Raw genomic sequence first — 10,698 nt, forward strand, 5'->3', positions numbered from 1 at the left:
GATTCATAAGTTTTACAGTTCCGAGGAAGAGTATACTGTCATTTAATGCGAAAAAGTGTATTTTTACCTGGGAGAAAGTGTATTTTTTAACCTGGAAATCCAGGAATTTTTTTCTTGTCTATGTATACACCCTGTTAAAGCTGCATCTATCTTCAAGAGTCTGATAGTTCAGCTTCTTCACCATGAGTTCAAAATCCCCTTTTAGTCGTATTTGGTATGGGTTCCACAAACTTGAGCAATATTCTAGAACGGGTTGGACAAATGATGTGTAAGCAATCTCCTTTGTAGACTGATTGCACTTCCCCAGTAGCCTATCTGTAGACTGAAGTCTACCACCTGATTTACTCACAACTGAACCTATGTGATCGTTCCATTTCATATCCTTTCAAAGTGTTACACCCAGTTATTTGTACGAGTTGGATGATTCCAACTATGATTGTTGATATTGTAGGATACTACATTGTCTCTGTTTTTTTGAAATGTACATTTTTGCATTTCTGAACATTTAAAACAAGCTGCCAATCTTTCCACCACTTTGAAATCTTATCAAGGTCTGACTGAATATTTGTGCTGTTTCTTTCAGTGTTGTTATTAATTTTGTGCAGAAGGGCATTAATATAAAACAAGAACAGCAAGGGTCCCAATATACTTCCCTGTGGCACACCTGAAGTTACTTTTACATTTGACCGTGAATCTCCGTCCAACATAACCTGACACACACACACACACACACACACACACACACACACACACACACACACTCACACTCTCTCTCTCTCCAATACCTCCTCAGTCGTCACAAATTTCAGTTGATACCCAATACGATCTTGCTTTTGACAAGAAGCATAGATATATTACTGATTCAAATCCTTTTCGAAAATCAAGAAGTACTGCATCTACCTGACTACCTTGATCCAAAGCTATCATTATTTCATGTGAGAAAAGGGTGATTTGGGTTTCACATGATCAATGTTTTCGGAATCCCTGCTCATTGGCATGGAGGAGGTCATTCTGTTTGAGACACCTCGTTATATTTGGTCTGACAATATGTTCTAAGATTATACAACAAATTGATATCAGGGATATTGGGTGGTGGTTTTGTGGATCACTTCTCCTATCCTTCTTGTAAATGGGTGTGATATGTGCCCTCTTCCAACCACTGGGCACAATATTCTGTACAGTAGATTATAGTTAGAAGTTGAGCTAACTTGGCTGTGAGTTCAGTATAGAATCTGATGGGGATTCCACAAGACTCTGAAGCTTTGTTCAATTTTAACAATTTCAGATGTTCCTCAACACCACTGGCTCTGATATTTATTTCAGTCACCTTTTTAGTGGTACGAGGATTAGATTGAGGCACTTCTTGTGGGTTTTTCTGTGTAAAGGAAGTTTTGAATACAGCGTTAAGCACTATGCTTTTGCTTTGCTATCCTTGATTTCATTTTCTGTCTGTCACGAGTGACTCTACACTAACATTGGTGACACTAACAGCTTTTACATATGACCAGAATTTCTTTGGGTTTTGTGAAAGATTATTTGATTGTAACTAAAGTGGGCTCCATATGGTGTTCTTTCTTTCTTTCTTTTTTTCATAGTGTTGGGCATTATGATCTGAAATGTGTTTCTAAAAAAAAAAAAGACTGTGATTAACTGTAATAATTTTATGAAATATTGGTTTGCATATAGATTATGTTTTACGAAATTAATGTTACACTCTATCCTGGATTTTCTATTGTTTTGTGGAATTCATTAGAATTAATTTTTCTCATTTTCCTGTAGTGGATGAAGTGGCACCCTGCAGCTCATGTTTTGTTTTGTGGATTTGCCACTGGTGATGTCTTTGCTTTTAAAATTCCGAGTGGTGAAATTAAGGTCCTTCCCGGATCTGGAGAGAAAACAGAAAGTGGAATTATTATGCCAGATGGTAAGTTTCTTTGAAAATAATTTTTAGTAAACTGATTCTCAGTAGGATTAATTTCTTGTATGTAAGTGATGTTGACAGATAGGTAGCCAGTAATGTAACAGGTAAGATCCTGAGCAATAAATTAAAAAATGTTTGTTTTGACGTCTTGATTTTTCTCCTGCTGTTTTGCCCCCATACGCATTTAACACACACATTGTACACATCCCCCCCCCCCCCCCCCGCCACCTTCTCTGTCTCCACTTCTTCCTCTCTCCAAGCTCTCTGTCCACCACCTCCTACCCTCTCTCTTTGTCCATGTCATCCACAACCTGTCTCTGTCCATATCCTCCACCCCCCTACTCTTTCCATATTGTTCTCACACTCCCTCTGTTCATCTCCTCCTCACCTTCTTCCTTGTCCATATGCCCTCTACCTATCTACACTCTTCATATGGTTCCTGCATGTTTCCCCCCTCCTTCCTTTCATCTCCTCCTTTCCCCTTCGGCAACTATCTCCTCGTGCCCCTCTCCCCCCTCCCCCCTCCCACCTGCCCTCCCAGCCCCCTCCCACCTGCCCTCCCTGCCCCCTCCCCCCTCCCACCTGCCCTCTCTGCCCCCTCCCCCCTCCCACCTGCCCTCTCTGCCCCCTCCCCCCTCCCACCTGCCCTCCCCGCCCCCTCCTCCTCTCTCTCCTCTCTCTCTCTCTCTCTCTCTCTCTCTCTCTCTCTGTGTGTGTGTGTGTGTGTGTGTGTGTGTGTGTGTGTGTGTGTGTGTGTGTTTTCATCTCCTCCTCCTCACTCTATCCACCTCTTGTCCCTCAGCTCTCTGTGCAGACGTGGAGTGTTCATTGTTCCATTCTGTAATTGTAAATGAAATACAGTATAACCCCACTTTTACGTTCCAGGAATTAATGTTTTCCCACTTTTTACGACATTTTTTTATTGTTCCTGTCAAATTTCCTATGTCCACAATGTTAATTTGCACCTGATTTTGCGTCAGCATATTTATAATTTTCTCGCGATTTACACATGAAGAAATGTTCGTGGAGAAGAAAATGATGCTGGCATAATGTTGGCCATCGAGTAGTGTTTATAAATATTGCGTGATTACGAAGTTTCTTGACACCAGGGCACTCTACTCAGTGGATTTCAACTGGTAAATGTGTAAAAGTTGAAACAATTTGTGCTGTATCTCCCGCCGCTGCCACGCTCTACTTGGTGTGGTGGCTGATGGGAGTAACTAGAGTTGTTCAAATAAAGATAACGTGATCAATCACAACCACTTAAAAACTGTCTCAACAGTGCAAACACAGTTCGTGATTGTTCTGATCATTGTGACACCTTCGTCGATCTGTATATGACGTATTTTGGCATTTGGCCACTTGTAGCACTTTGTGTTTCTCAAATGTTTTTAGTTTAAACACAGCGCAGTGTGAGTAATTTTGTGTGTGTGTGTGTGTGGGGGGGGGGGGGGGGGTGTTCCACATAACTGAGGAGGCACAGTTCCTGATAACCTTAGTACCTTGAATAAAATGCAACAGGCGCAGAATAACATATATTCAAACACCACACAAAATGTACATATTTGCCCTCGACATCCTGAAAAACTTCTCAAAATGCATCTTGCTAAACATGAAAAAATATGTAGCTAGTGCAGGATCTCATTATTTAAATAATGAATGACAGACAGCTGCAGGCTTTCAGAAACATCGATTATAACATACTACTTCCCAGACAGTTATCAGTTCCAATTACATCAGCAGTTTTTATTAGATAATAAACAAGTTCCTGATAAGTCTTTTGATGCCTGTTATGTGCATATCTCATACATAAAGTGCGAAAATGGAAGGAGGTATCCTATACATAGCTTTTCCTGCTTAAAATGTTATTTCCCATGTTTTACATTTTCCCGCATTTTAAACCTTTTTTTTATTTTTTAATTCGCTTCAAAAGTGTAAAAGGGGGATTTTACTGTAATATAATCTGTCTTTGCAGTGCCCTATCCAAAAAATGCCATTCCCAGTATTCGAGACCACAGCATAGCAGTTACAAACCGTTTACACAAGAGAATTGTGCAAATGAAAAAGCACATCTGTAGGTACGTCATCCACCTTAAGAAAAATAATATGCAATGTACGCTGTTGACTGATATACAGGACTTTTCTAAATGATGGACTCATTTTCAAAACTTTGTATTTATTCAAGTTAAAGTCCAAAATGAACAAGCATTATATCTGTGAAAAGTAGTAGTTTCAAAGTTTTTTTCATGATGTTTGATATCAGTTTAATAAATTTAATAATTTCTAATTAATTAGTTTTTAACAATTATTTAATAATTAGAAATGTGATAAATGTTATAAATGTTCAACGTAGCCACCTTTGGCTGTATGCCAAACATCTTTGCTAGCACATAACCACAAAATGTGAGATGCTGTTATTTGTCATTGGAGTTGACAGCCTGCGCAAGTTGTAATCGGTAGGGCTTTTACAGCAAATGACATCTCAGAACTTTCCATACAGTTGGTAGGGGTATTCCAAGTTCTCAACTGAGCCTATTGGTAGACTTACTGGGACTGCGCACAAAACTTTCTTGACTCCGTCTGACATCATCCTCTGTCACATGCGGTCGACCTGTGCTTTTTCCTTTGCACTCACTCCCAGTCTGTTTGTACTGCTTAAACCAATAGCTAATTGTTTTGGGAGTTGGTGGTTGAATACCAAATTTGGTACGAAATGCCCGCTGTACCACAATTTGCAACTCACTTTTTGCGAACTCAAGAACGCAGAAAACCTTGTGCTCCACAGTTGCCATCTCACTCACAGCTGACATTGAAACAGAATGACGGCCATATGCCACGCGATTTCTACCGGCTGCTTCTGAAACCATCACCGCCCACCCACCGCTGCCCACCAAAATCTTTCTAACGTATTCTTTTCATTGGTATAAAGTTTTTTCATTTTGGATTCATACTTGGTTACTTATGAATTTTTGAAAATGAGTCCATCATTTAGAATAACCCTATATTTGTTTATACATATTTGTAGATATCCTGTGGTTGCCTTGGCATGATATGAAGCCAGAGAGTTGAAATGGGTGTGGCACTTCTTCTGCACGTGCCTGCCTTATCTAACTAGATATTGCTGAGTCGCAGAGAGGCACAACAAAAAGACTGTCACAGTATAAGGTGCCAACCGACAAGGCCTTTGTCAAAAACAGATGACACACCCACGCAAACGCAACTCACACACATGGCTGCAGCCTTTGGCAGCTGAAGCCACACTGTGAGCAACATCCTCTCCTCCCCCATCTCTCTGTCCGTCCTCTCCTCCCCCATCTCTCTGTCCATCCCCTCCTCCCCCATCTCTCTGTCCATCCCCTCTCTCTGTCGATCATCTCATTTCCCTCTCTTTGTCCATCTGCTTCTCCTCCTCTCTGGCCATCCCCTCCTCCACCTCTCCATCTCCTTCTCTCAACATCCACTTCTATACTCCCTCTCCCCCACCTCTGTTTCCTGGCCCCTCTCCCCCCTCTCTCCTCTTCCCATCTCGCTACACCCCCCTCCCCTCCTTCCCACCCCCTCTGTCCTCCCACAGCTGTGCCCATCCGCAGATATAGCCCCTGAAAAAACATGTCAATACAGCAGGGCAATATGCCTGTTGCGCCTGGCAGCCTACAAATCATGTGCTTGAAAACTGTTTTTTTGGCCCTTGCATGTTGGCTGCCCTGCAAAGCAGGTCGATAAGGCAGGCTCGTACTGCCCCAACACTAAACACCTATCATTCAGGGCAACGCACATGTTGGGCTATAAAATATTTTCCTGCCCCTGACTTGTGACTGCCCTACAAAGCAGGTCAGTAAGGCAGACTGATATTCCCACACAACACACCTGTCTTGCAGGGCAGCCTATATGGTATGTGATGAAGAAACACGTGTTTGCCCATATCTCCACTCCTATTATGGCAACGAGGTTATAAACCACACAGTGCTGATACTCGTGAAGTTTGTGTGCCAAATTTGGTTGCAATCAATGCTGTGGTTTGGGAGGAGATCCCGGACATACGTACTTACAGTCTGTTATGCTTTTTTCCTGTGATTTGATTTGAGTTGTGTTTGACACATATATTCCACACATCTCCTCCTCCTCCTCCCATTTTTGTTTGCCTCTCCTGCTCACATGCTCACACCCATCTGTCTGTCCGTCTCATTTCCCTTTCTACAAACTGACAAACACCATCTGGGAAGCACAGCCCAGCATCCTCCGCACATCCTCCCTTGCTCTGTGTTTCTCAGCTGCAGAGTACACCACTCCAGTCTGGAGGAACTCTGCACTTGCTAATGAAATTGTAGCTCTTTGAGATGGGCCACTCAGTCACAAGGTGCTAAAACCAGCCCATTGATAAGATCTTTCCAGTGATGGAAGCAGCCCCTTCAAATGTAAGATGACAGGTAGTAGCAGAGATTGAAAAGAAAAAGCAAGAAACACATCGCTGGCATCCATTGTTTCGGACTCATGGTTATCTGAAGGATTATGAACAGCAAAAGGAAGACTGTCATCAGGCTGCTATCTTGAACCTGGGGCTTGGAAAAACCTCCACAGATTGAAGACACAAGTGATAAGGTGCCAAATTAATTCGAAGATGTGCGGTATTAGTGATGATGAACTTCGTGAATTAGGAGCATGGAAGGAATCTGAACACATTGTTGGCTTGCAGTAACTTGAGTGAACCCTGTGATATGGAAGACTTTTTGACAGAAAATGAACATTGGATTCACAAAGTGGGAAATGCTCTCAACCATTAGTACTAGCTTTTGCTTTCTTGATTATATTACGTTTTAGTGTTTTTTGATCTCTGTGACAAATAAACAGATATATAGAAGTAGCTTGTACATGATCTGCTTGTGTAGTGAAATGAAATGTGCAGTATGCTAGTTTGTGAGACAAGGCAGTGAGCCTGATCTTGGATTGAATATGCATGGTAGATTGACAGCCATGTACACTGGCAAGCCTGGGTGTGGTTTTAAGATGATTTCTCACACTTTTTTTGGGCAGATTCGGGGCTGGTCCCCAAATTCTGCCTCAGAGAATACGATACACAAACAGTTAAAATACAATAACACACAGAACAAAATTTACGTGATTTACTGACAGATGGCATACCCAACTTTGCACCCTTAGATGACTGTGGTGTCAGGTAAGACACGAGGTAAGAAAGTTAAATAATAAAATTTATTTTTTTGAAGCCCTAAAAAGTGGACTACATGCTAGATGGGATTATTTAGAGGAAAAAGGAACAGAGCTGATCACTCAGCAGTTTTGTAGATTTGGTTGTACAGAGTAGTAACAGACCACTAGTCCAGTAATGAAGCTGGATCAGCTACTAGTTTGTATGTTAACTTGCATTTTTCAAAGTTACCACATAGGAGTACTGCAGCTTAAAAAAGAATCTTGCAGTTTCCCATACACCTTTCAAAATAGTTATTGGTGTGTCGTGTGATTTCATGTATGTTATTCTGGATGAGAAATAAGGGTTTACCAACTTTTGCTGACTGGCGAGGTTCACTCTTTTATTTTTTAATGAATAATGTAAAAATAAAAGATTTTGAGGTATGAAAAACCTTTGCTTGCAGTTTATAAAAAGTGGATCACATAAACAAGAGCAGCAAACAAAAAGGAAGAAAATGAAATCTATGAATCTTGGAATGAACACTTTGTACTTACAATCCATAGAACAGTACAACATGTATAACTGGAGAATCCCTCCCTCCCTCCCTCCCTCCCTCCCTCCCTCCCTCCCTCCCTCCCTCTGCCCTCCTCTCTCCCCTCTTCATCCCCCCCCCCCCCTCTTTTTTAATTCTGACCTTATTGATAATTTTGATAGGATTGTAATCTGATAATTTGTATTTATTTTGTTTGTCATATTACAGGAAAAAGGTTTGTTGTGGGGTATGAGTCAGGAACAATAAAAGTATTTGATATAAAGTCAGTCAAGGTAATACAACATATCAAATCCGGTGATGCACACAGAAGTAGTGTCACAGCATTAGATGCATTCCATGATGACAACCTTATTATGTCTGGTGACTTGGATGGAATTGTAGCTTTCATCACAACAGCCACTGGAAGAGTAAGTAAACAGTATCATCTGTTTTCAGACACTGTACTCTACTTTTATTTCACCAAGAAGTCTATGTAACGGGAGAGAGTAAAAAAGTTAAAAAAAGTGTGGTTAAGTTGTTGAACAGAAGATTTTCATGTTGGCAAACATTTGAATGATAGAAGAAATTTTGTACTAAAATTGTTTTTGTGAGTTGAATTGAGTGTGTTCATTTTCGTCTTAATTAATGTTTTGAATCTTTGGATTATAGTGATGTGGTAATATACCAAGTCAGAAAGAAAATACTTGGATTGATATGCTTATAATCTATTCATCTGTTACGAATAAAACTAACATTCCTGATTTGCTTCTAAAATATGTCTCCCCCCCTCCCCCCCCCCCCCCTTCAAGACACTCATTCATAAGATTTTCTTGTTGAAAATATCTATAACAATTTAGTGGGGTAGGTAGTATGCGGAGGAGGAGATTAGTGTTTAACGTCCAGTTGACAACAAGGTCATTAGAGTTGGAGCACAAGCTTGGATTAGGGAAGGATGGGGAAGGATGTCAGCCATGTTCTTTGAAAGGAACTATCCCAGCAATTGTCTGAAATAATTTAGGTAAACCACAGATGACTGGACTCGAGTTTGAACCGTCATCCTCCTGAATGTAAGTACAGTGTGCTGACCGCTGTGCCGTCTCGCTCGGTGGTAGTATGCAGATGCACCTGGCTAATTAAGTGAAATCTCATTGTCCCAGGGCTGGTGAATTCACTAACAATATGCCTAGCATCACTGGGAAGTGTCAACAAACATGCATACACCCTTCTTCTGCTCTACCAATGTGTTTTTGGTCTCTGCTTTCACCGCATCCGTAAAGTTAGCACAAGTGAAGAAAGTTAGACAGAAAACACTATAGAAATAAGAGGCATAAAAATGACAAACAATGATTCCTGCAGAGGTTGGGTCGGTAAATTTCTGTGTGTGAACCCAAAATCTCAGAAACATTTGTGCAACATTTTTTAGTGCCTGAAGATATAATACAGAATAATGTAAACATGTTTAGTTTCTCTCTCTCTCTCTCTCTCTCTCTCTCTCTCTCTCTCTCTCTCTCTCTCTCTCTCTCTCTCTCCCTCTCCCTCCTCCCTCCTCCCTCCTCCCTCCTCCCTCCCCGCTCCCTAACCCTAATAAATGATGTGCATTAATTTGTGTTAAACTGGACCCAGTAATGGGATTTTTCTTTCCAGGTAGTTGGTGTTTTTGACACCAAGGAGCTGGACAGTTCTGGTAGTGCAGGTGGTGACTCTGCAGATGATGATCACCCAGCAGAATTTTGTGTTGAGACAATTGCATTTTACAAAAATCCATCTTTTCCAGTTGCTATATCAGGAAATTGTTATGGTTGCCTATTCATTTGGGATGTCAGCAGACAGGTAAGTAGCAGTTATAAGTAACAGTTACACATATTTAAATTATTTATTTATTTTTACAGTATTCACAATGAATACTAATTACAATTTTATCATCTTTGCATAATTTGGAACAGTTAAATTTATTATGGGCCATTTTTTATTTTAGGCACTGCGTTCATTCTCAAAACAAGATTGCGGCATAACAACTATTGTATGGAGGAAGGATAGTCCTGTAGCATATTTAGGCAGCTTAGATGGTTCTGTACGAATATATGATGTTCAGAATAATCAAGAAGTTGGCCAGTTGAGTGGACATCGAAGCTCTATCTTAGACATTTGTGTATCTGTGTAGGTATCCCAAAACAAAGGTCCACATATACACTCAGTATAAGTGCACATAAATGTATCATTTCATTTAAGTGCAGATTTTATTGTCTTACCTTTTTTTTTTTATGTTCCAGGGATGGCCGAGAACTGGTAACAGTTTCCGATGACACACAGTGCCGCGTATTTGATATTCAGAGACTGTGATATTTGACCAATTTTTAATGGACAATAGAATACAGAAATAACTATGTTAATGATGTTTCATAGGCTGAGTTGTGATTGAATACAACACACATGTCTGTGTTGTATATTTTCACATTGTTGTTGTTCATGTATTAAGGTGATACCAAACAGCAAACTATGGTTATTGAAGTGTGATATTACTGCAAACACAGTTGTTTGTGAAATATGTACATGCATATTTCTATATGGAGACTTTATTTTGATTTTAATAAAAGATCAAAAATCAATTTTTTAAAAGTTTGATTCTATTTATTAAATATTTTCCTAATCTGAAATAGTGTGTGGGATCAAGCAAAAGATGACATCAGTATTTCTTTTAAAGTTTCACAAAGTAATAACTGCAGGAAACATGAAGTACAACAGTCAGTGTTTCGTTTCTATTGTAAACTGAATAGTATTTCAGCTGGAAGTGAACACAAAATGACCATGCCTCTAAGGATATGTTATGAAGTTGTAAAGCACATATATATTTTGATTTGAGTGTAAACTTTTGATGTTGAGTGCACGGGAGTACACAAACAATAGACTTGGAATACTTTTATTTTATAAACAGCATTATGAATAGCAAAAATTTTTGCCTGATTGCTAGGTGATGTAACTTTCTCGCTGGAATGGAAAAATTAAGGAAATGGCAAACAAAGACATCATGTTAATTTTCATGCCACAGACTTCCAGTATTGGCTCACTGGATATTCTAATATGCCTACCATCAATATTATT

At 40.0% G+C, this 10,698-nt stretch overlaps 1 protein-coding gene across 2 annotated transcripts in view; it reads left to right on the top strand.

Moving 5' to 3' along the window:
- LOC124777691 (angio-associated migratory cell protein-like) overlaps window positions 1-10,215 on the top strand; it is a 52,609-nt gene extending 42,394 nt beyond the window's left edge. For both annotated transcript variants that reach the window (XM_047253172.1, XM_047253173.1), the window contains exons 5-9: window positions 1,780-1,924; window positions 7,828-8,027; window positions 9,244-9,429; window positions 9,575-9,756; window positions 9,870-10,215. In XM_047253172.1, the coding sequence (XP_047109128.1) occupies window positions 1,780-1,924; window positions 7,828-8,027; window positions 9,244-9,429; window positions 9,575-9,756; window positions 9,870-9,939 (783 nt within the window). In that variant the 3' untranslated portion in view covers window positions 9,940-10,215. The remainder of the gene's footprint in view (window positions 1-1,779; window positions 1,925-7,827; window positions 8,028-9,243; window positions 9,430-9,574; window positions 9,757-9,869) is intronic.
- The last annotated feature ends 483 nt before the right edge of the window (window positions 10,216-10,698 follow it).

This window comes from Schistocerca piceifrons, chromosome 2 (assembly GCF_021461385.2).
Source record: "Schistocerca piceifrons isolate TAMUIC-IGC-003096 chromosome 2, iqSchPice1.1, whole genome shotgun sequence".
Classification (NCBI taxonomy): Eukaryota; Metazoa; Arthropoda; class Insecta; order Orthoptera; family Acrididae; genus Schistocerca; species Schistocerca piceifrons.